The sequence below is a fragment of the Coccidioides immitis genome (assembly GCF_000149335.2).
Source record: "Coccidioides immitis RS genomic scaffold supercont3.3, whole genome shotgun sequence".
NCBI lineage: Eukaryota > Fungi > Ascomycota > Eurotiomycetes > Onygenales > Onygenaceae > Coccidioides > Coccidioides immitis.
The window spans coordinates 2,441,986-2,465,234 of record NW_004504308.1 but is presented as its reverse complement, the minus strand read 5'-3'; the positions used below and the strand labels follow the sequence as shown (position 1 = coordinate 2,465,234).

Here is a 23,249-nt window from a genome sequence, read left to right as displayed (position 1 = left end):
AGCCGCATCTATCACGTGAATCTCATTCAAAGGTGTGACGTTGTTCGCGGCTATTTCACTTCCGGAGGCACCTTTTGTGAATTGCCCCGCCAGAAAATATATTTTGACTCAACAACGTCTGAAAACTTCAAAAAATCACTACTCACAATATGCCTGGCGGATCGAAGCAACGCAAGGTTGTAATTGTGGGCGCAGGCCCAGTGGGCTCCTTAGCGGCCCTCTATGCCGCCGCCCGAGGTGACAATGTCGAGCTCTATGAACTTCGCGGAGGTATGTCACGCGACAGGAGTACTTTGTCCTGTTGAGATGCTTTTTGGTGATAAATCCCCTAGTTGTCAATGAGAGTGATTCTTGGTTAATACCCGGACCGATCTGGTCTGAATATCCTTTTCATTTTCTCATATCCAGTGTTTTGTTCACAAACTGCTTTCTGCTCCAACACAATGGGGCCTCCTTTTGCCTCTCTGGTCAGGATCACAATAATGGTTCGATTTTTGTCACACGCTGCACAGTTATTCCCCATCATTGTCCTGATCCCTGACTGATATTCAGCTTAATGCGTTATTCACTGTAATTGGTCTACTATTTGCTGCTTCTTGGCATTGATCGTCTTCCTATTTTGAATCTTGTAATTTGGGGGTACATATTCATTTTTCTTCGGGCAGATCTCCGTGATCCATCGACCATTCCTCTAAACTTCACCAAGTCGATCAACCTCGCAATATCAGAGCGTGGGATCCATTCCATGGAGTCGTCGCACCGCCCCGGATTTGTTCAGCAAATTCTTCATGAGGCTATTCCCATGCATGGGCGTATGATCCATGGGCGTGCAAGCAGCGGAAAGCTCTGGGAAGAGGCACAGGCATATGATGTTCATGGTCGAGTCAGTCATACCTGAGAGCCTTCCCTGCTGCTTACAGGGCTGAATTGCTTATCTGGGCGATAGTACATCAATGCGATAGACCGTGGCACCTTGAATACAATTCTTCTGAATGAGCTTGAGCAGACGCCCAATGTTAAGCTCTTCTTCAACCACAAGCTAACAGGAGCCGATTTTAGAAACAATAAAGCCTGGTTCGAACGGAGAACCCCAGGTGATACCGTGGGGACATTCAAAGCAGATTCTAGCCAGGATGATAAATCTATCAACGTCACACGAGCTCCGGAGCTCGAGGTCCCGTTTGATTTGTTGATCGGTGCTGATGGTGCACATTCTGCCACCAGATTCCACTTGATGAAATTCGCGCGAATGGATTACCAACAGGAGTATATCGATACCCTGTGGTGCGAATTCCAGATTAAACCATCGGACGACAATGACTTCCGTATTTCCCCCAATCACCTTCATATTTGGCCTGGACGCGAATTCATGTTCATCGCACTGCCATCTCCAGACAAGTCCTTTGTTTGCACGCTCTTTGCCCCATCGGCCCATTTTTCCGCACTTGAAAAGTCTCCCGACCAACTGTACGAGTTCTTCAATGTGCATTTCCCGGGGGTATCACCGGAGCTTATCCCTCCGGAATCCCTGAAAGAGCAGTTCATGAACAATCCACACCTCCCATTGATCAGTATCAAATGCTCCCCCCACCATTTCAACTCGAGCGTCGTCATCCTAGGCGACGCATCTCATGCCGTCCTTCCATTCTATGGTCAGGGCCTGAACGCAGGCCTCGAGGATGTCCGAATCCTCTTCGAACTTCTCGATGAATCCGGCGTGTACTCCCCCGAAAACGCCAACGACCCCGCTCGCATCAAAGAACTACGCGCAGCCGCATTAAACGCGTATACCCGCCAGCGCGTTCCCGACGCGCATGCTATCAACGATCTGTCTCGTCGCAACTACATTGAGATGCGCTGGGGCGTCAAATCATCCACCTATCGGATCCGCAAGGCTATTGAAGAGGCACTATATCGATACGCACCTAGTCTGGGCTGGTCGACGCAGTATGCCCGTGTGAGTTTTGGGAATCAGCGGTATTCGGAAGTCGAGGAGGCCACCGCGCGCCAAAGTAAAGTGCTGATTCGCGTCTTGGGCGCAATGCTTTTCTCGACCGTTGGTCTGGTGGGGATATGGATGTGGAGGTGGCGTCGCATGAGGTCGTTGGCCACCGTCGTCATCCATGGGGCGATGGGAATGCTTGGAAAATAAGCGAGAGGAAGAGAGCGACAGATTACGCGGATTAGTAGGTGTGAGGCTCCATGTGCATGGAGGCCTTTCTTTTTATTTTTTTGTATAGAATGTTGCGTTTGGATAATCTCCTCTCCGTATATAATGACTGAGGTCGCACGAAATATATCTTGATATAGATACGTTTTGAGTACCCCAAAAGTAATAAGGGAACTCTTCAGCCTCGTTTCATATATTAAACCATGGTATCTTCTTGCTAAGATGAGTATTTCCGGGCCTTGCACCAAATTTAACTTCTGCCAGGTAAAAAAGAATGCAACATTGATTGGTGTATCGAAAAAATCGCATTATCTTTCCAACCAGGATAACAAAAAGAAATTAAAAAAGTGGCTGTCTATTATAGTAACATATACAGATGACAATTGGAATGGAGGCTAGAATTATCGTCTCTTACTATGGCGATTACTCGTCATCGAGCTCCAAGGGCCAAAAAAGAAAAAGTAAATGGGGAATCCAAGTGAAGTGAGGGTAGGCCCGGGTTGGGAGTTAAATGAATGAAATGGCAGCCTTGTGGAGATAGAGAAAAACGAGTGGACGTGTACGGGGGGTTCAGGAAATTATGCAGGTAAAAAACTGGCAGCGAAAAATATGGCCCAATAATAGAGCCCGGAAAATTGGTCGTTGGTGTTGCCCGCAAGGCCCGAGAGACAGATGAGATCAAAAAATGGACATTTATCACTTTAATCCCGGCCAAAGAGAGGGTCCCATTCGCATGTCGCAACGGAATTACCGTGATTCCGCACACGATCCATCTTCGTATCCACTAATTTGAGCTCTTCCTATCGAGCGCGGGAGGCTCACGAGGTTTCGTATTGCTTCGAAATTCTCTGGATGCTATTCATGATGGCGGGGTATTAGAACTTGTCAGCTTCAATAACGGTACAAACTCCTCGGGCGTAAACTGAAACATTCCCGGCCAGCTGAAGAGGGCGATATACATAAACGATCAGGCCTAGTCCTAGAGGCCCTTATGGAATGCAAGCTTCTCTCGGTGAATTCGCCGTTCGTGGATATATCTCTCTGTTTGGACATACAACCAATCAAAGTACTCCATGGCAGAGGCATCCTTGAGGATCTTAGCAACTTGGGTTCCCGCGGAAATAAACTGAAGGATATTGCGGTCGTCTTTCAACGGACGATTTTGATTCTTGGTCACATGGCGTGTTTCCAGGGCATTTTCCAGCACGGTTACAAACTGCTTAATCTGCCCATTATACAGGACCCTGGCAGGAATTCGCCGCTTTGTGGCAAGCCTTTTCAAAAGATAAACCCATTCAGTCCATTCGCGGTCCTGTGGGCTCCTAACATGCTTTTTGTCTGATTCTAGAGGGATAGGGAACTGGTATTTTGCCACAAAATCGAAAGCACATTTTGACAAACGATCATTAACGTCAGAAAGGATCTGATCTTGTTCTTGCACATCCAAAGTTGTAGGAAGGAGAGGGAGATCATCTTCCTGAATTTCCACGGTTATAGCAGACGGCATGTCTAGAAGCTGAGTTGGTCCATCAAACTCATCCCTGTTGCCTGGCCGCCGTTGTGAGTGGTATCGTCCGGCTCCTCTTACGCTATCCGTTGCTCGCCGTTTTAGCCGTTCGGGAAATAAATTTGGTTCTCCTGAAATGAGCGTCTTTGGAGCGCGGATATCACTGCAAGTAGAAGCAGGCATCTCCAAACCGCCATTAATTGGTGCTTGCGCCAGTTGTTCTCCAATTGGCCGTGGCATGAGAGATGGCGGTGGATAAGAATATTGATCATAGGACAAAGGAGACAAAGACAATCTATTGCTATTGGCATAAATGCTCCAGGTTTCAGAGAAATCGGGCCGCTCAGAGTAAGGGGCCGCTTCCGTATGCTTCTGATGGAATTGATCCTTTTTGGGGGACGATATCCTGATTCAATGTTTGCAACCTCAGCGCCTCTTTCCCAACAGTATATTTGTGGACCAATTATATACCTGTTGCTGTACGCTCTCGATGCCTCAGAAGTGTCCCAGGGTGGTTGAATCCCATGATCTCTGCCGGTTCCCGGGCTTGCACAGTTTCGTGAGCGCGGTCCAATACCGGGAGGGGGAGAAAGGAAATAAAAGTCAACCGACCTTCGCGCAGAGATCGATAGTGGATCGCAAGATCCCGGACTAAACGGCGAGTCTCTGGTTTGGCCATGCTTTCCAAACGGAACGAAATGTGCATATGCCATGTTAAGCTGCAGCGGCAATCAAATCAAAAAAATAAAAAAAAAGAAATATTGGTATATAATTCCACACGAGTAAAGGCGGGGGAGTCTGCCCTGTATATCTTTTAACGGAAATAAAAGAAGTTCGCCTGGTCAAGGATAGATTAAAAAACTGCCCCCAGCAGGCATCAACAACTGCTAATCAGGAGGAAGCGGAAGACAGAGGAATCGTCTCAATAGATATCGAAATGGGAAGTATCGACAAGGAAAGATCTTCGAAATAACTTAGATGAAAGCGATCAATATCGTCATTTTCACGGGTCGTAATTCGCTAAAAGCCCAGTTTTCTGACCAGACGGCAGCGCGCGTGACAGATTTTGAAAAGGACACCAGCGATTCAGTCGCGGAAGCATGGCACACTATCCTGGGTTTTCTGGAAAGGGGGGGCCGGACGCTAACCCTTGTAAGTGGCGGCCACGGAATTCAACGAAAGGGAGAAGGGGGTTGTCACAATTGTGATTCAGGAGTCTCAAAAAAGAAGGGCCCCGAGGTGTTAAGGGGCGCTTCAGACATGTTGAGATGAGGATAAGCAAAAGGACCGTAGGGATTGGGCAGCAATGACAGGGCAATAATAGGCTCTTTCTCGAGGATTATTTAGGCCGCTACTTTGCTGCAAGAAAACCAAGCCTTTGGGCAGCAATCGTAAGGCATTAGGCTCTTTCTCTGGGATTATCTCCATTCGCAGCTGATTTGCAGACGGTTCATGTCAACTGCAGGAACTGTAATTTAGCTGGTCTTAGTCTGACGTAACTGAATATTGTGACATAACGGCCAACCGGCTGGTGCTACCTGATATCGGGAAGATGGAGAAGTAACGGGCTTGTGGCTGGCAAGCCAGTGGGCGAGAACCCATTCCGACAGACAGGTGAGTGACTTTTAAGCTATAACTAGGCATTTCTGCCGCGATAGAGATACAATTTGCTTTGAGGCGATTGCTGGCCGTTTGAAGGTTGAGGTTGGAAAAGCTGGCGAGTCGGAGAGAAGGCTGCAAGGATGCCCGTACTCGGTCGATCGGATTAAACATTCTCCATCGACTAAACTGGGTTATCTACGGGGTCGAACTGGGGACATTGAGGGTGCCTTACATCCTTCGTGCGGGCCAGAAAAATCGATTACGAAGAGTACGGAATGATCTGCGGACTTTGCCATTCTCAACAGTTGGAAAGGGTATGAACGAAAATGTTCACTGACTAAAATTGAAAAGTACCCACGCATAGAAAAAGTACGTGATGCTTGAAGTTTCAAATGGCTAGATCGGAACTTTCGCTGCATGTCTCGCAACATCGGCTATCGACCTGGGTAGAATTGGAATCAGTGACTAGGAGCTTTGCCGAGCTTTATCAAGTGTCCAATACTCTGGGGATCGCCCTATAGATCGCCATCGGACGCTAAGAAAAAACGTTGCTTGCAAGAGGCCCTTTATTGACCATCTTTTCAGGTGCTAAAGTGAGACCGTGGGGGTTCCAGTCAAGGGAAGATCGTTTCTATTTGCCTTGAAAAGAACCGATAAGAACACGGAGTACACGATCAGAAACATATCTAATAATATACAAGATGGCGTGCCGGTCCAAAGGGAGCGTGTTTTTGCCCTCAAGGTAGCACGCGAAAACCCGCCCAGGAACTCCAATTATCATGCAACAGAATTTCAAAATACCCATTAGACGACTCTACACAGCGCATATCCTCCGACACTTCGCTCCACGCACTCTCTAGCTTCGAATACACCCTTCGACGTCGAGAGGAATATACATTCTCCGGGAGATCGGAGTCCATCAACGTGCCTAGCCTCGTTACCCCTGACGATTTGGCGGAGAGATGGGAGATCAAGGGTGACACGGCGTGTAGGCTTGCTAATCAGGGATATTTTGGTAATTAACGGTTCACTCTGCCAGTATTTTAGGCCCACCCATAACCGACGAGATGCAATGTTCTCTTTTGTGACGGGGTCCAAAATCTCAGCCAGCTCCTCAGCAGAGGGTTGGTTCAGAAGGAAGTGAGGGGGTGGGGGAGTTGCGCCCCCTAGAACAACGGACGAAATGAGACCGGTATGGCGGAACGCATGCAGGACATTCTGGTGGAGCTTGGTGTATGGAACAGAGGTTGTTGAGAGGCGGGCTTTGGAGGCATTTGTTATGTGGGAGCAAACATGGGCGAGGTTGACAAGGGACATTTTCGGTGGTTATATAGAGGTGAAAAGGCCCCGGTGGGGTCTTTGAACGGCTCACGATGGCGAAACTGGGGATGATTGCTCGAGGGTATTGGATCTAGTCTGGCGGCCAGCGCGTTAGAAATAGCAGGTATTTTCGTCGTTGGAATTTTCGCACAATACCTCTTTTTCTTGCGACGGGACCAATTGCCTCTCTTGGATGGGATATGACTTCGAAATGGCTTGTTGAGTGTGACCCGAACAATTGCTTCCGCTGCCTCCAACTGAAGATTCGATCGAAACAACCTTTCCAACGGGCGGCTTCGAAAAATCTCCCGGATAATCTTCCACTCCGGACCGAAAGAGGGAAAGCGGTACTGTACCGCGCTATCCAAAACTACTAATCTCCATTGGTCAAAATCTACTATTTAGGTGTATGGTATCGTAACTGCCCCGGTATCGCGTTGGCCAATCAGTTCGCGTATCCGCCATCCCGTTTAAGCGCCCGCTGCACGTCGATCGGCCCGGCCATTCGTCGGATCGTCGCTTGCTTCGATGCCGCCCGAAAGACCCCCAGCAGCCCGCTGGTGCACCTCTTAAGCGCGGGCTTGCCTCCAGCCACGATGGACAGAAGCCGGAGTCCTCATCCTCTCTCTCGCACCTGGATCGCTCTTCGCTCCCCGTGCCCCTCGGTTGCCTCAAGCTGATATTTACAGCAAGTTAATTTTAAACTTACATACCCGCTCCGAAGGTACCACCGTACCACCGATTCACGAATGCCGCCCCTCCCGGGAGAAGAACGCTTATTGACAGTGTGAGTGATACAGCGCTGCAGCTGAAGTACGCCGGTTTCTAAGCGTCTTGCAGATTTGCGGATGTGCACTATTATTTCTCTCCGCCCTCTCCACGGCCCCCGCTTCATCGATTCGATAAAGGGTCATACCTCTACTTATACCATGATGCGACCCAGCACAAGGCCAGGATTGAGATAGCCAATAATCCAGGCCTTCCTGAGCAAGATGCTTTTGCTGGCTGTATGTTCTCTCCCAGAGTGACCGCCTGGTATTGGAGATAGTGTGTATATTCATGCAAGACTGTGTAGCTTTGGGGGCCACGCTCTTACGGAATTCGGACAAGTTTCCTACTCTGTTTACCTTGACGGTTAATGCCCAACGGCAAAGCGTATCGGGGGAACAGCCAGGCCAACTTGCCACCAATGAATGGTCCCTCATAAGTGGTCACCCTCACGATACCAGTGGAACCCTCCATAAGCTCCATACACTGGATATATACTTCTGGACCGTGGACGACGCCGGACTTTTCCTAGCAACAGTACGGCGGATCTTGGACCCGTCTCAAATTGATATCATTGCAACTCAACCGTCACAGCAGACGTCGTCTATGAGTACTGTTGTTCAGCAGTTAGAACAGGCCGCTATATCCGACCCAGGATATCAAAACAATTATCCAGGGAGAACGTCCCCAACAAGCTCGACGAATTTGCCGCCCCCCCCTCCAGGTGCCCCACCGGTTAAATCGGCCTCGACTGTTGCTCAGCCTCCAACAGCGCAAGTTAGCTCGTCAGAAGAGCCCGAGAAGCAACCACAGGATCAAAAAGCCGAAAACTATGCGCCCTTGGCTTACAATCCTGCTGCACCAGCTGCGCCAGAGCCGATCAAACACCGCGAAAAGACACCCCCGCCGCCAGATGCTGCAACCGGGACGGGGCTGGCAGCTGCAGCAGCTCGAGAGCAAGGCACACATTTCACGCACCTGCCCGGATCCTCCGGGTCAGCAATGTATACTTCACCACCTCCAACCGCAGGGCTGACTCAACCGCAATCGCCACCTCCCCATAGCAGCGGGCTTTCGTTTGGGCCGACGAGTGGGCCTGTAACCACCGGGCCACCCGCTTCCGGACCACCGGCACCGCTGAATTATGCACAGCAACCCCCATCCCAGGAACCCAACATAGGAATTTACCGACAGCAGAGTTTTGGGCCACCTCCCGGCGCTGAAAATTATAGCCAAGCCCAGCAATTCCAACAACAGCATGCTGTCGCTTACAGTCAGCCGCAAACGCCCCCCGCCATCTACGGCCAACATCAAGCGTACCAGCCTCAATCTCAGCCCCATCCTCAACAGCCGCAAGTCCCCATTAGTGGGTATTCAGACTATTCGTATGGTCAACCTCAGCAAACCATGGGAAACGCGTACGACATCCATAATCAGGTATATAGGCCTACTGAAAACGAGCATAGGTACCATCAACGTCGCGGATCAGGAAGCCTGACTTCCGGAGACAAGAAGCCAGGCAAAATCACAGAAAATGCAATGCGGGTTGAGAAGGGGGTCAACAGGTTCCTTAAAAAGCTGGAGAAGAAGCTGTGAAAGTCCCCTATAATTTTTAATGCGCAAACATTTCCTATTTTCCGTGTTTAGTGCGTGTGCTTGTGTTAATTGTGAGCGATATTAGCATATGTGTTGTCCGGTTTCAGATGATGGTGTAGCTGGTACGGAGTACTGTTGCTCTTTATATATAGTGCCTTGCAAAAATTTGCGTAAAGTAGTAATCCAACATGTCTCCAACAACATGGTATCCTCTTGCTAGGAAGTCTCAAACCGATGGATGAAGGGAGAAACGCAGGCGGTAAAGAAAACAAATCTATTCGGCCTCTGGAAATGTATGTAACTGTCTCCTCCGACAGTCTTGACAACGCGCTTCTCGCGGATCCAGAATAGACGGCCGACGCCAGAAACCACAAATCTCGTTCCTGCCGACAGATATGGCCCCGAAAATTGATTAAAGAGGGCAAAATCCAAATCCTTGGTCACACTGCCCAACAATGTTGTGTATGCTGTTGCGAACGACAGCAGCACTGGGTTTGCCGAGGATAGACCATCAGTTTTAAAGGGCAGGACAGTTTGATATGAGGGCAGGGAGGCCCTTGGGCCTGGCAAGGATGCAGAAGAATCAGACAAGAGGCTGCCAAAGGAGGCAAGCGTCTATAAAATTCTGGGGAAGCATGAACGCATCCTCCAGTTCCATGGCCTTGAGACTGGTGTTTTGGACAGCCCAGACTCGGTTTTAAGAGCATAGGCTTTGCGTCTAGAGCGGGCTCCCCATGGCAGCCTACAAGATAACATTGTGAGCAGCTCTGCAGATCCACCTGGCCTGCAAACCCGGCTCCAGCTGGCAGTTCAGTTTGCAGAGGGTGTAGCATATTTGTACCACCATGAGATTATCTGGGGAGACTGCCAACCAAGAATGTCTTTCTGTGTGATGGGTGGCGTATCAAGCTGGGTGACTTTGCTGACTCTGATCTTGAGAGGGACTATCCTCATGACTGATATGTCTGTGAAGCCCGCTACTGCCCTCCTGGTTCTCCTAGGTCTCATCTCCACATTGTTGGGACTATAAACCGCGAGATGTTTGCTCTTGGGAGCCCGATATGTGAGATTGTGGAGTGGGAGGTGCCATACAGTTCAGATACCAAGAAAATCAGATTGTGAGGTGCTGGCAATTCTGGAGCTGGATCAGTTGGCCTCTTTATAGTGGCTCTCTGAGCGTTGATGTGTTTGCTTTACTGCACCCCACTGGAGAGGTGATGGGAGAATTCCTCTGTCCTTCGAAGCTCACTTGAGGGTGTCCAGCCCTGTCAAAAATGCCCTGGGGACTGATCCCCTTGTGCTCTGTGCCAATTGTGTTTGATCACTAAATAGGGGCCTTCAGAGAACACTTCTCTGTGTCCTGCTGACACTAGTAAAAGAGCCCATAAAATGACCCCCTTACGCCCCGGCGATCCTGAGTGGAGCCCGCGTTTCATCACTTTTCCAATCTTCCGGGCCATGGCACCATACAGTCGGGGATCATTATTTTCTCTTTTCTTTTCTTTTCTTTCCTTCCCCCCCCCCCCAAGGCCGAGGCAATGAGCTGGTTGCTAAACAAAAAAGATACTCGTTGCTTATGGAACTCCATCTTTCATAGTTACAGAGGAGTTAATTGGAAGAGCTTTGAACCCCCATGCTGCTCCGTGCTTCCCAGAATCAAGTTGGTCCCATAGAACGGCACAGAAAATGCAAAACGCACAATCGTCAAGAAGTAAAACTGGATTATAAATATTTATATAATTCTTTAAAGTTTAGTTCCTCTTACATTTCCTTGTTCAAAAAGGAAAAAAAGAAGGAGAATAAGGCCTCAATACAATGTATAGTTATGATCAAATGTAATGCTCCATCTCCGCTCTGCTTATGGGTAGTAAGTCAAAAAAAAAAAAAAAAAAAAAAAAAAAAGACAACAAAAAAAAGAACAAAAATATGAAGCAAAAAACCAAGAGCAGTAGGATTATCCCGACATTTAGAAAAAGAACCAAATATGGAACCAAATAGAATCAGACAGATAAGAAGTGAAGTAGAACATGGTTCCAGGGGACGAATACATATGGAGAAGTTGTCGGCATTGATTTGTCTTGGAATTGGGTTTAATGTGGACCAGAAAAGGCCGGGGAAGAATTGAAGAAAACAGTAGTATTGGTAAGCCGAGATTGATCCCAATATCGAATTCATATTAAAAAAAAAAAAAAAAACCTATTTGCGATGCAATTCAATGTTGTGAGACAATGTAGGGGCGATCAGGCTTCTAGAGCTTCGGGTTCCTTGATTTCAGCGGCTGGGGCTGCGGGAGTTTCTTCTACCACGGACACTTCAAGTTCATAAGGAACCGGGGGCTCGGTGATTTCAACATTGCTCTCTGGCTCCTGAGGCTCTTGCGAGGTAACGTCCTCGCCAGTAAGTCCTTCTTTAGCAGCAGTTTGCGCATGTAATTTCGCTTCAGGAGAGGTTGCTACGGGATATTTCACTTCGTGGCGCTCGGCCTCGGGGGATTTCGCCTTTGGCGGTTTTCTTGAGCTGGTGTGATTTTGATCCGATACCTTTCGCCCAGTTTGCGTTGTCCGGGACGGCCTTGGAGGACTCTTTGCGTCGATCTTATCGTGCACTTTGTTTGCTGAACTAGCGGTTGGCCGCATCATCCTTGCCAAGAAGGATTCATCGGGTGCCCGTGCACTGACGTTGCTTGTGCGAGACTTTGGCCTGTCGAGTCCCAAGTTTGGTGGTGGCGCGAGCGAAGCATGAGAAACCTGTTTTCGCACCGTCGTCGAAGGAACACTTGTTTTCGGGGCAGCTGTGGATCGATCCATGCGTAGTGAGGAGACCTTTCGCGCAAGCTTGTTCGCGTTGACGCCATTGCGACTGGGAGGGCGTGAAGATGTACTGTTGGTTTTGGCCGCCGATGATGCAGTTGGCGCGGTCATTGAGCTGGGGAGACGGACTGGACGCGTTGGAGACTTTGGTCGGATCTTTGGATGGTTTGGAGATGTTTGCTTCGAGCCAGGCCTGGAAACAATTTCCCTTGTGGACAAGGCACGTTTGTCTTGGGTCACTGGGCTCGAAGACGAGCGACCAGATCTTCTTGGGGTATTGACACGCGAGTGAGTTTTGTTTACTTCCCTCGCAACGGCAGGGCTGTTGACGGCATTTGTTTTGTTAATATGCGAGTCAGGAGTAGCCGGGAGTTTCGGGGTTCGGGGGGCAGGTGGCGTTTTTGGGCCCTTGGGGAGCGTGCTTTTAGAAACCTTGCGGTTTGGTTCCTTTGGGATTACTATATTCGCAGGACGGGAAGACGTTGTCTTGGTATCCGGCGCATTCGGGTTGGTAGGCTGTAATGTCTCCTTTGGTGGACTGTGTGTTTTGGGTTCTGGCACCACGGTCTTGTTTGGTTCAGGAACAGCTGAACTCAATCCCCGCGGGGGTGATCCGTTCTTCTGCAGCTGTAGTTTCGAATCTTCAAACGCTGAACCCTTCAGGATAGCTCCCAGACCCTGTATCACTTCGCCCGGAACATCGCGTGTTGTGGTATTCGCACCGCCAGTTGATTCCCTCTTTTCGGTCATCGGAGTCGGGGGGTTCGATTTGGCAGGAAAAGCTCTATGTATCGAGCCCGTGGGCGACAGAGGCGTAGATCTTTCGATTGGGCCTCCAAACTCGTGCATGGGCTTTGTGTTGACCGGGGAGACACCGGAATCGGTACTTCTCAGCCATCCCAAGGGAGATCCGGAGCCACCGTTGCGTTCGACGGGGATGAAGCTTGCGCGAACTTTGGAGAGCGGACGAACAGTTCCTGAGCCATCTGCGCCAATTGGGGAGCGGCCACGCGACGGAGGGGAGGTCGAGATGTTGTTTTCGAACTTGGCCAACAAGCTGCGGACACCTGTCTGCGTCGGTTTGTCCGACATTGCGTCCTGGATTCCGGTACGACGTTGTGCTAGGGCAAAGTAAGCATAGAGAGCTGGGCGAAGAAGACGTTGACGGTTGTCGTTTTAAGAAAAGAGAGAGAGCGAGAGAGGGTGAGTTGAGGTGAGGAAGGGGAGATTATTATGAAACACGCAAAGAAGTTTGAAGGCGAAGTGGTCGGTGGGCGGGTTGCCAGGGAGCCTGAGGATGGATTTGCAGCGCGCGTCGGGGAGGTAACGTGATTGTGTGACTGAATTTGGGACGGAAGACGCAGCCAATGGACGACACCAGGCGGGTCCCAGGGACAAACAAACGGCGTGGGCTGAAGAGATGGACCTGGTAACAGGATACGAAGAAACAGATTGCCTGGAGCCCAAGGGTTGTATCAGGGCAGATTGGAGAGGGATTCTTGAGGTCGGAGGCCAGCAGGCAATGATTTTAAGGGAGGTTCCGGAGTATCACCAACCTTGGCGGGTCTGCAGTTAATTAGCTAATAAAAAGCCCAGGCCCTGGAAAAAGGGGCTTCGAAACATCCACCGTGGCCTGTGACGTCCCATCGGGGCATGGGATGGCATGGCATGGCATGGCTTGCCTCTCTCAGAGAGCAGAGGATGACCCGTTCCCGTCGGAAAGATGGCCATCGGGCTGGTTTATCAGCTTCAAATGGGAGCCTTAGTTATACACACTCTCTCACACACGACTAACTACAGATGACACGGCCTCTTCAGCCTTACTTGTGTCCATGTTCTAAGAATAACATCTGCAACACGGACGTAGCTGGACACAGCCGTACATCCTGTACATCAGGGCAGTTTGCACAGCCCTAGATCGCAATGTGATCCGAAAGAGCACCCATTTCCGCTGTATACGTACACACACTTGTCGAGTGCAAGCAAAAGCAGCTTTTTTTGTGAGCGGAAAAGGAAAAAGAGAAACAAACCGCGACCGGGAGACCATTGCTTGCGGAACAACGATAACCCGGGGCCCCGGCCTCTCTTCCGGCCATTTTCGCCGACATCGCACTCCGCTGAGCCTGCAGGAAAACAGTCATTATTTCTTGCTCCTGCAGCACGCACCGGCAGTCATGGCAGCCTCAAGAACCCTCAGAATAGGTAAATTGCTCTTCTTATTGTCTCGACCGGGTACCCGCTAACGTGCATGCATTATCGCAGGCCTCATCCCTGGCGATGGCATTGGTAGAGAGGTCATTCCGGTATGCTACCACACACTGCTCTCTGGAGCTCCAAAGGACTGGCAAATCGACCGATTGAGTAATAACGACGCTATATCTAGGCCGGCCGTCGAATCCTCGAAGCGCTTCCGGCTTCTCTAGGGCTAAAATTCTCCTTTGTCGACTTGGATGCCGGCTTCGAGACTTTCAAACGGACGAAAACCGCCCTACCAGACAAGACCGTGGACACCTTGAAGAAGGAATGTGATGGCGCCCTCTTTGGTGCCGTTAGGTAAATAGTCACCGAAATCTTTTTTTGCAATTTGATATAAGCATTGGGGGGAAGGGAAAAAAAAAAAAAGATACTTACCACTGCAATTATTTCTGATTTAGCTCCCCGACTACCAAGGTTGCTGGATATTCCTCGCCCATTGTTGCCCTCCGCAAGCGCCTGGATCTCTATGCCAACGTCCGGCCTGTGAAGACCACCCCCGGTGCAAACGTTCCTGCTCCAATTGACCTTGTCATCGTCCGTGAGAATACCGAAGACCTCTACGTTAAAGACGAGAAGTCCTACGACACCCCTGAAGGCAAGGTGGCCGAGGCAATCAAGAGAATATCTGAGCGTGCTTCATCCCGCATTGCAACCATTGCGGGAGAGATCGCCCTCCGTCGCCAGAAGATTCGTGAGACGGGACAGGCGGCCCCTCGATCAGGCCCCATGGTCACAATTACCCACAAGAGTAACGTCTTGAGTCAGACCGACGGATTGTTCCGCGAAACCGCCCGCAAGGCATTGGCCGCGGAGAAATTCTCCAGCGTCGAGATCGAAGAGCAGATCGTCGACTCCATGGTCTACAAGCTCTTCCGCCAACCATCTTACTATGACGTGATCGTCGCCCCCAACCTGTACGGAGACATCCTCTCTGACGGAGCCGCTGCATTGGTTGGCAGCTTGGGCTTGGTTCCGAGCGCAAACGTCGGCGATGGATTTGCTATTGGCGAACCATGCCACGGCAGCGCTCCCGATATCGAAGGCAAGGGAATCGCCAACCCCATCGCTACCCTCCGCAGTGCAGGTCTTATGCTTGAGTTCTTGGGCGAGGAAGAGGCCGCTGCAAAGATCTACGCTGCTGTCGACGCAAACCTGGATGAGGGCAAGTTCTTGTCTCCCGACCTCGGAGGCAAGGCTACAACCGAGGAAGTCCTCCAGGACGTTCTCAGACGCCTTTAGATAAGTGCGAATCGCTGAAAAGGAAAAAAAAAAAAAAAAGGATAAAAAGCGGGTGTATATTAGAGGTGTGAATTCTGGAGCTTAGGGGCTCATTTTGAACTGTTCCCGGTTCTTGGCATTGTTGTCAGATAGTTTTAAAAACAAAATCATCTAAAATCGTTCAACCAGATCTCATGTCGTGCGTGTCTAGTCTACCTCCGATTCCTCTTGTTCTTCTTGCTGCGCCTCCTCCCCACTACTCTGGTCCTCACTCTCGTCCTCGTTGTTGAGCAGCAGAGTAAAAACAACCACGAAAAACACATCTCCAGTATTCTTATTCTTCAGCACATAGCGCAGTGAGTGATTTTTCCGGTCTATGTATTTGGCAACATTGAGACTAAAACCCGGTAGTCTGAGCGAGAAATCTGTTCGAACCATGTCAACACTGTCCCCTCCACACCGTATCAAAGAGTTGATTTGTTTTGGGGGGAGGTATTTGCGTACCACTAAATCCTAGATAGGGATTCCCAAAATCGGCCTTGTACAGCCGTCCAGCCTCAAACTCGAACATGCGGCGATTGTTCTGATCCAGAAAGTATTTCTTTCGAGAACTCGCATCGCCGGGGATATTGAGGCTCTCACGGATCTGCTTCCCAGTTCCTTCACCACCCTCCTCAATGACCTCTTCATGCAGCTCCAGCGAAGTTACTGATCCCTGCCAATCGCTGCCCTTACTATTGCCTCCGCTACTCGCGATACTCTCCTGACTCCCATTCGGCGATGCTGGCTTTTCACCAGCCGAGCTAGGCCTAGACGCCACCCCTTCGCGCTCACATATTCTAAAATAATTCCAGCTCGACAGTGCAGCGCCGTACAGGTACGGTTTATCGGCATACGCATCCCCCTCTAGACCAGGATCGATCATCCATTTGACGATCTTGAGCGCATAGTTCGTCCCCGGCGGTAATCGATCGCGAATGGGCCGGTCAAAATCATTGCCAAAGACAAGCGCGCAGCCAGGGATAGTCCGTTTGGGAATGAAGCTAACGGCGATGGAGTATTGGTCGTCCTGGTGGTCTGGGTGGGAGAAGTATCTGCATGTGCGAGGGGTATTGGGAGGGAGTCCTGTACATAAAGGGGAGGTCAGTGTGAGAGAGTGATAAAAGCCTATCGAACGAGTTGGGAGGAGAGGTTCTTGCAGACGCACCGTTGTAATCTCTAATTCGCACGCAGAGCTTCGCGGTGGTATGCTCGGTCTCAATCGTCAGCGTCTCGTCGGCGTTGACTGGGACTATCTGATGTGTTTTGGGATCGTATGTAGGGCCGGCGGTGACCTTTAGTGTGTAGCGCTCTGACGGCTCTTCCGAGGCCATTTTCTGTGGCGATGGAGAATCGTTTGGGGCATACTCCCGGTCAAGCCATAGAAGGTAGAGTGCTTAAAATAAAGGAGCGCTCAAAGATCTTTTCTCAGAGCTATCCAAAGCTATGCTCTCCGGTGGCACAAGGTCAATTGAGAAATGGTCGAGGATTCTAGACCTGAGATCCGTCTGCATCTAGGGGTAACTGCAAAGTACCGGGCATGTCTTGTACCTGTCTACGTCATCCTCCCCCGGCGCGTTGCCAAAATTAGTGACGGGCGGCGGCAAAAGCCTAGACCGTCGACGCCAAACGACCCCTACCCGACTAAACCCACTCACCAAACGCGCCCTCATGCCCTTCCCTTGTTCCACGCCAGGTTTCATCGCCTAGGGATACAGTAGCTCGGATCCCCGGCAGAAATGCTCTGCACCCCGCAATGAATTCATTCAGACGTGGCTGGTTTCAACAGTGATTTGACTAGTTCTTTATCAGATGGCTATTGGAAGATCACCCCGCTCTATCCCTCTTTCAATTCGTTCCATCCGCCCAAGCACCGTCACGTAGAATGCCAATGAGATCCGAACAACTGGCTTCACCTCCTCCCTGCGCCAGCGTATTGAACCTCCGTTTCTGAAATAGCGGTCAACCGGAAAAATTTTATTAGCTGTCTCTGTGCTTTGTGCTAGTGTAAGATAATAGCCGCACCCAGGGCCATTCCGTATACCTCACCCATGCCTAATTACCACATCCAGTACGGAGTACAAAAAACCAGATAGACCGCTGCACTCTCCTCGAGAAGCTTCACACCCTGTGTTTTCAATACAAATATTGTACAGCTCGCTATTTCAGGAGCAATTCTGCTAACAGGATTCCCAGCAAACGAACCGCTCCAGTAAGAGCTTTAATAACATATCTTTTTCCTTCTCCTCCTTCCTTCCTGTCCCCTTTTCCCTCCTTTCTTTTTCATTTGCTCCAAATGCTGACACTAAATTAGCCATCCGCATTTTCACAAAATGGGTGACCGACACTGTGACTCAAGTTACGATGGTAAAGTCGAAGAAGCAGAGATCGCTATCAAAACAGATGCCAAAACCATTCAACAGCTCTCCTCCTCGGCCGAAGCTGCAAAAGCAAACAGGGGGAGACAAGCGATCCTTTCTCTTGCCAACGCAGCGAGAAGGGCGAAAGAAGAAGAGGAGAAACGAGAAGTAAGTGGCGGGAATGGGAACAAGAAGGAAGGTGAAAATCAAAGTGGGAGAACATGAAGTGTATCCCTGTGAACATCTAAGATGTATTGGTCTTAGCATCCGAACATTCCTCAAATGCTTCCCGCAAAGATATATCGTATTGCTCCTTCTCTTTCAATTTGCGTTCAAGAAAATTAAATGCATCAAACGCCCAGTAACGCATCGTGATTAACCAGAATGCTTCGTCATCTTTATGAGTCTTAGAGAACTTCGGTTGGATGTAGTCGTAGAAGATCTTGAACAAGGCTGTTGGGCTATTAAGCGCAAGAGAGCACCAAAAGGTCCCTCTCTCCCATCCCTGTTGCAAAATGGGGTATAGTTGGACTGGCGACTGTTGCAATCCTGGCGTGCTCTTCGTTTCTTCCTCCTCAAGGGCCTCCATGAATTCTTTGCGAAGACTCTCGTAGTCATCGACGTCAACCATATCGATAGTTTGGTTTGCCAACCAATACGGAGGGTGGATCATTTCCACAGGGCGGGAGCAGGCCCACTCGAGATCGATAAGGCACTTGACATTCCAATCATCATCCACAAAAATGTTGCTCTGATGTAGATCGGTGAGGCATAGAAAGAATGGACCTCGAAAAAGATCACGGCGAAAAAAACAAGGCCAAACACTTCTCATAACCATCAATGCACATGTCTGATAGAAGCCATCCTGAAGATCACTGAGCGCATTAGGCTGGTGGCGGAAGCGGCTCTCATGGTAGGCAAGAATATCATTGATATAGGAGTCAACTGTGGAATAAGTCACATTTCGCGGGATGTCAACTGGAATGTGCTCATTTTCCAATAGTTGATGTTGAAGAGTAAGAGGTCTGTTACTTAAACTCAAGTACCCTCTATTATCTAAAACAAAGGAACCGATTTTTGGTAACGGTGTACGTGCCAAAGCCAGTAAAATGCGTGAAATACCATGGAAGAGATTTGTTCTCAAGTTAACATCATGGCGTCCTTCCTCCCATGTTTCGGAAAGCATTTTGCCCCGTGATGGATCGATATATTCAATCAACAAATACCCTGTGCTTAGGGTAGAATTCACTTTGCTTTGATGTTGAACGTAGCGAGAAGGAACTGGATGCCCCAGCCATTTTAACAAACAACGGCGCACATACTCAATAGCGCGGGTTATAAACGGCAGGTTGTCGAGAAGAGTGAACTGGACTTGTGAGTAATGAATGTTCTCAGCAGATACCCCAGGGGAGCACGTACGGTCTGACCAGTAGATAGTCCAAATCCGTACAGGCGCGGAATGGGCACATCTGGACAGTTTTCTTGGAGCCATGCATATGTGCCCACTTCACAACGGATCTTCTCATCTGCGTTTCCTGGGCAAGAGTCCTCGCCAACCCGGTATGGCAAGGGAAATCGAATCATCAATTTATTTCCGCCATCTCGTTCCTGGCCATCGATATCAACTCCGATGCAAACATTGAAGCTTCCATCTATCCAGTCCTCCACATCAACAAGATGACATGCATTTGCCGAAGCCAAGCCGAGGTGGTGCGCAACAATTGTTTCAATCAGCTTGCGATTCCGGTAGAGATGAGTAAAATATCGAATTTTCTGATCCCTGTAGCCCAGCTCATGGAGAATATTGGCGTCCTGAGTTTTTGCAGCGGAATATGTGATCTCGCCACGAAGCAGGCGACGAGGTTTTAGCGTGACTGCGGGCGCGCCATGACTCTGGGACATTTCCTTTCAAGCCCGCGTCTTTGACTTATCTGAAAACAAAGTAAGAATGGGCTATGGACGCGAATCAAGACAGACCTGAATTTGTTCAACTGGTCAACAGGTCATTTTAATTGATGTATGGAGTATTTAGCAACGTTGATTTTAACGTTCAACATTCCACTATTTTCCTAATTCGGCATAAACACGATTCTTAGCGTAAGTTAAAAAACATTCACAAGTACGGAGTACTCCGTAACTATATCTAATCTAGGGGGTTAAAGGCGCGCATCTACGAGCAAAAATACAAACATTTTGCATTCAATGTGACTGCATTGTGATCACAAAAGAATATCCCGTGGTGGTTGATCATGTCCATATAATGTCTCTTGGACTTTAACTTTCGAGCCTTGCGTTCAATGACAACCCCCTGTTGAATGCCTGTTTGATTGCTTGTCTTGACGCCTCCCATGTTATAAGAGTCTGGATGGAAGCGCGTTGCTCCAAAATATAGCAAAAGCGCCCACATAAATCAATTGAGTACCGATCACATAAAAGCGGTGACCCTCAAAAAAAAAGCATGCCACTAAAATCTACCCAGGGTCACTCCGTAGTTATATTATTGGGTTGCCTTGCTTAACGCTGGCAATCCTGATCTTTTGCATCAGGGAGCGGCATATTGGCATCCTGTGATAATTCCGGTGCTATAAAACACAATTCCTCCACCATGTGGGATCAAAGACACTCGCTTTGATAAAACTAGTCCTTAAAAAGTTCATACAACAGATCTGATATCTCGACTTCCCTAACAAAAAATGTGTGCAGCGAGCGCCGACACACGGAACGTGGCGTGATTCAATTGCTCCGCTACGCGTCTGAGAGTTACTCGCCCAACAAAATCAAGGACAAGTGCACAGAAATAATATATCAGGTAAATATTCCAGGCATCTTTGGTTCTCTGATGTGGTTGCAAATTGCAACGATGGGTCACAGGATTTCCGCATCGCTTTATCGGGACTGTCAACAGAAATTCGGCCCGAAGACCCCATATTAACCGTTCAATATAACTAGCCGGGTCTCATTCCCTCCAAAACATCAGTCTAAGTGCCAAATCTCCCTCTATGATTGCTCAGGATCCCATAATGTTACCGAATCTTCACGATTCGGTGAAACCGGCAGGGTTGAATCCAGCAACAACCACTGAGCAACGACGATCCATATTATCCTGGGGGATAAACTACATATACATTCCAAACTCTTATTACCACCATAAACTTGACGGAATCTCCAGGCAAAATCTGCAACCGGTCACATGGCATGTAGCTATAGGTGGCCAAGTGACACATCATGAAAGGTGGGACAAGGATATGTTATATCAAACCGAAACGAAACTATGTGGCCGAATCTTAGATCCCCAGCGTATCGACCAAATTCTTTGTATACTCCCAAAGCAAGCCGGAGTTATGTGCGTGGAATGCAGATCCTGTCCAGTAGGTATTATGCCTGCCTTGCAGGGAGTACAACTTCTTGTAAAAACCCGATTCAATCGCTTTTCTCGATACCGTCGCTCCGAAGGGAGTATGGCTGGACCATGCCACGAATTCGGCGTCTTTAGCACTAGCATCTTGGAACGGTCTGAGTTTCCGGATGATGTCCTTTTTCACGTCCTCCTCGCGGAGCGCACGAGGGCTGCCATACTTAACGTCGTAGACGTCCGGTATGATGGTGGGAGTGATCCAGTAAATATCCGGCAGCTTTGGCAGGTTGTATGGGGTGTCCGGATTGTAATTGGTCATGCTATCAAATTTAGGAAGGCCAGGCACTCGAACAAGGGAGGTGTAGTAACCTGTGGTCTTGAACTGTCCGAATATGGATTTCTCGTTTTCATCCAAGCCAAACGGCCTAAGGTTGTGGAGGGTCGGTGGGATGGAAATAATAAGCTTCTTTGCATGAATTGTCTTTCGCCCGGATGGTGTCTTCACGGTAAGCTTGACGCCGTCTTTGCGACGCTCTGCATCTTCCACTCGGCTTTTAAACAGGACGTCGGATCCGATGATCTCCATCGCCTTGTCATAGATTTCGTTGTTGTTCCCGCTGGCCGGGTTTAAGAAGCCGTTTTTGAGATCGTTGAGAACAGCAAGGTCAAAAGTCTTCAGCACGTAAACCGTTAGCCGCTCGAGAAGATCGCCGTAGCCTTGACAGTAAGTATATATTATCTCGAGTGCGTCACCAATGTCGTACTTTTCCACGAACTTGGAGAAAGGTATAACCAAGTCCTCTGGGACTGGATCAGAAAAAATGAATCCTTTTTCCAATTCAGGGTATTTCATTGCTTGCATAGCATAAGAAGTAAGTGCAGCCGACATGTTAGATGTCTTATGGTCAACAATTTTCCCCGTTTGAAAGTTGGCGTAGAGTTTGACGCCCGGGTCGTTGCCAAAAAACGTATCCTTATATTTAATCCCAAGCCGTGTGAAATACTCCCTAGTGATATCCAAATCATCGAAAATCGCAACCCCAAAGTTGATAGCCTTCTTCGTCCTTGGATCGATGAGTGTATCAGTGTGCCCTCCGAGTGTCTCGTCCTGCTCTATGACCACCACTGACTTCCCCTTATCCCGCAACCGAACTGCAGCATATGTTCCTGACGAGCCACCTCCAATAATGCACACATCGCGTGTGATGTCTTCATGTTTTCCACAAGTCGAGCAGCAAGAACCTCCCGGAAAAATCATTGAAATCCCAAGGAAACTAATCATCGAAAGGCCGAGAGCCCTTACGAAAGAGGACGCCATGTTGCCGTCGTATCCCAGAAATATTCACGGTCAAGAAAGATTTCCTAGGTGTCGAGATGGACGAAACAAGGTATCCAACAGCGACGCGGCACGGGGTAAATATATATACACATACATATTACGGAGTACTCCAAACCGCGGAGCTATTAAGAGCGTTGCTCAAGAATGCGCCAACTGACCAGCCGTCCTGCGGTTGTGAAATCAACTATTTTATACCGGGCTGAAATATGCCGCGCAAAGCCTAGGTACCTAGTCATGCGATGGTCCAAAGCAGGCGCCCCGTTCCAGGCCGTAGAGGAGGACTCGCCCTCCAAAGGGGGGGAGGAACCAAGGCAGGCAATCCATGTCAGACATCAATGATGTCTGTGACTTCTCCAGCTATCAACAGTCGTAGATACAATATCATGCTCGAGAAGGAAGAGGAAGAGCGATGTGCACATGGGACTCGGCCAGTCCGAGGCCCCGTGGTCAAAAAGAAAGCGTTGCACAATAGCATCGGGAAGGGAAGAAGAGTATATCGGGAGTAGGGAGCCTAGTCATTCGTTGGTGATCTTGGAAAATCCTGGAAAGTTCGACGAAGGAGGAAAAAGATCAACCACGACTCGACCTTATCCGTCAAAAATCTTCGTGCGAGGTCCCATGCAGGAGTAGCCAAGTCGCGACGGAGAGGATTGCGAGAAAACGAGAATTGTCCGAAAGTCAATAGTTGACTGCAAAAGTGCCAATCCTTCCCTTTTATAGATCTTCTCGAGAAACCAAATCTTGTTTGGCTGTCCTGCCAATGCCACCTCTGCCGCTTGGGCTATTGTTCGCTCGTCTGTTGGGAACCTGGAGATTAGGTAGGATAGAGACCAGAGATGCGGCACACCAACCACAGTGACAAGAGCGCAGTCGAAAGCACATGATCAGGAAAGATGTCCATCCAGTATG

The 23,249-nt window shown here is 49.2% G+C and overlaps 10 protein-coding genes across 10 annotated transcripts; 4 read left to right on the top strand and 6 right to left on the bottom strand.

Moving 5' to 3' along the window:
- Positions 1-120: 120 nt before the first annotated feature.
- CIMG_08021 (kynurenine 3-monooxygenase) lies at positions 121-2,351 on the top strand. The gene is made up of 3 exons (XM_001240857.2): positions 121-270; positions 666-883; positions 947-2,351. The coding sequence occupies exons 1-3, from the start codon at positions 150-152 to the stop codon at positions 2,150-2,152; spliced, it is 1,545 nt and encodes a 514-aa protein (XP_001240858.1). The 5' UTR covers positions 121-149; the 3' UTR covers positions 2,153-2,351.
- Positions 2,352-3,149: 798 nt separating this feature from the next.
- On the bottom strand, positions 3,150-5,205 carry CIMG_08022 (uncharacterized protein; the record flags this gene model as incomplete). Its single annotated transcript, XM_001240858.2, has 2 exons — positions 4,149-5,205; positions 3,150-4,083 (listed from the first exon to the last, which is right to left on the bottom strand). Exons 1-2 carry the CDS (start codon positions 4,388-4,390, stop codon positions 3,150-3,152), a joined length of 1,176 nt encoding a protein of 391 aa, XP_001240859.2. The 5' UTR covers positions 4,391-5,205.
- Positions 4,656-5,558, top strand: CIMG_08023 (uncharacterized protein; the record flags this gene model as incomplete). The annotated part of the gene is made up of 3 exons (XM_001240859.2): positions 4,656-4,829; positions 5,025-5,068; positions 5,318-5,558. 3 exons carry the CDS (start codon positions 4,656-4,658, stop codon positions 5,556-5,558), a joined length of 459 nt encoding a protein of 152 aa, XP_001240860.2.
- Positions 5,559-6,083: 525 nt separating this feature from the next.
- On the bottom strand, positions 6,084-6,596 carry CIMG_08024 (mitochondrial 37S ribosomal protein MRPS8; the record flags this gene model as incomplete). Its single annotated transcript, XM_001240860.2, has 1 exon — positions 6,084-6,596. One exon carries the CDS (start codon positions 6,594-6,596, stop codon positions 6,084-6,086), a length of 513 nt encoding a protein of 170 aa, XP_001240861.2.
- Positions 6,597-7,348: 752 nt separating this feature from the next.
- Positions 7,349-9,164, top strand: CIMG_08025 (uncharacterized protein; the record flags this gene model as incomplete). Its single annotated transcript, XM_001240861.2, has 3 exons — positions 7,349-7,386; positions 7,440-7,606; positions 7,675-9,164. The coding sequence occupies 3 exons, from the start codon at positions 7,349-7,351 to the stop codon at positions 8,961-8,963; spliced, it is 1,494 nt and encodes a 497-aa protein (XP_001240862.2). The 3' UTR covers positions 8,964-9,164.
- A 2,039-nt stretch (positions 9,165-11,203) lies between these two features.
- CIMG_08026 (uncharacterized protein) lies at positions 11,204-12,865 on the bottom strand (the record flags this gene model as incomplete). Its single annotated transcript, XM_001240862.1, has 1 exon — positions 11,204-12,865. One exon carries the CDS (start codon positions 12,863-12,865, stop codon positions 11,204-11,206), a length of 1,662 nt encoding a protein of 553 aa, XP_001240863.1.
- Positions 12,866-13,901: 1,036 nt separating this feature from the next.
- CIMG_08027 (isocitrate dehydrogenase LysB) lies at positions 13,902-15,434 on the top strand. Its single transcript, XM_001240863.2, has 4 exons — positions 13,902-13,975; positions 14,036-14,076; positions 14,157-14,326; positions 14,428-15,434. Exons 1-4 carry the CDS (start codon positions 13,948-13,950, stop codon positions 15,266-15,268), a joined length of 1,080 nt encoding a protein of 359 aa, XP_001240864.1. The 5' UTR covers positions 13,902-13,947; the 3' UTR covers positions 15,269-15,434.
- CIMG_08028 (uncharacterized protein) lies at positions 15,308-16,773 on the bottom strand. The gene is made up of 3 exons (XM_001240864.2): positions 16,455-16,773; positions 15,752-16,372; positions 15,308-15,672 (listed from the first exon to the last, which is right to left on the bottom strand). Exons 1-3 carry the CDS (start codon positions 16,618-16,620, stop codon positions 15,455-15,457), a joined length of 1,005 nt encoding a protein of 334 aa, XP_001240865.2. The 5' UTR covers positions 16,621-16,773; the 3' UTR covers positions 15,308-15,454.
- A 1,117-nt stretch (positions 16,774-17,890) lies between these two features.
- Positions 17,891-19,612, bottom strand: CIMG_12072 (uncharacterized protein; the record flags this gene model as incomplete). The annotated part of the gene is made up of 2 exons (XM_012358554.1): positions 19,066-19,612; positions 17,891-19,012 (listed from the first exon to the last, which is right to left on the bottom strand). The coding sequence occupies exons 1-2, from the start codon at positions 19,546-19,548 to the stop codon at positions 17,891-17,893; spliced, it is 1,605 nt and encodes a 534-aa protein (XP_012213977.1). The 5' UTR covers positions 19,549-19,612.
- Positions 19,613-20,581: 969 nt separating this feature from the next.
- On the bottom strand, positions 20,582-22,319 carry CIMG_08030 (amine oxidase; the record flags this gene model as incomplete). The annotated part of the gene is made up of 1 exon (XM_001240866.2): positions 20,582-22,319. The coding sequence occupies one exon, from the start codon at positions 22,317-22,319 to the stop codon at positions 20,931-20,933; it is 1,389 nt and encodes a 462-aa protein (XP_001240867.1). The 3' UTR covers positions 20,582-20,930.
- Positions 22,320-23,249: the final 930 nt, after the last annotated feature.

Bases quoted from the DNA above. Each gene is read 5' to 3' on its own strand.
- CIMG_08021 (XM_001240857.2), top strand. From the start codon at position 150: ATGCCTGGCGGATCGAAGCAACGCAAGGTTGTAATTGTGGGCGCAGGC. The intron at 271-665 runs GTATGTCACGCG...TTCTTCGGGCAG, and splicing joins GCTCTATGAACTTCGCGGAG to ATCTCCGTGATCCATCGACC. The intron at 884-946 runs GTCAGTCATACC...TCTGGGCGATAG, and splicing joins CATATGATGTTCATGGTCGA to TACATCAATGCGATAGACCG.
- CIMG_08028 (XM_001240864.2), bottom strand. From the start codon at position 16,620: ATGGCCTCGGAAGAGCCGTCAGAGCGCTACACACTAAAGGTCACCGCC. The intron at 16,373-16,454 runs GTGCGTCTGCAA...CTTTATGTACAG, and splicing joins GCGAATTAGAGATTACAACG to GACTCCCTCCCAATACCCCT. The intron at 15,673-15,751 runs GTACGCAAATAC...TGGTTCGAACAG, and splicing joins TCCCTATCTAGGATTTAGTG to ATTTCTCGCTCAGACTACCG.
- CIMG_08027 (XM_001240863.2), top strand. From the start codon at position 13,948: ATGGCAGCCTCAAGAACCCTCAGAATAG. The intron at 13,976-14,035 runs GTAAATTGCTCT...GCATTATCGCAG, and splicing joins CTCAAGAACCCTCAGAATAG to GCCTCATCCCTGGCGATGGC. The intron at 14,077-14,156 runs GTATGCTACCAC...CGCTATATCTAG, and splicing joins TTGGTAGAGAGGTCATTCCG to GCCGGCCGTCGAATCCTCGA.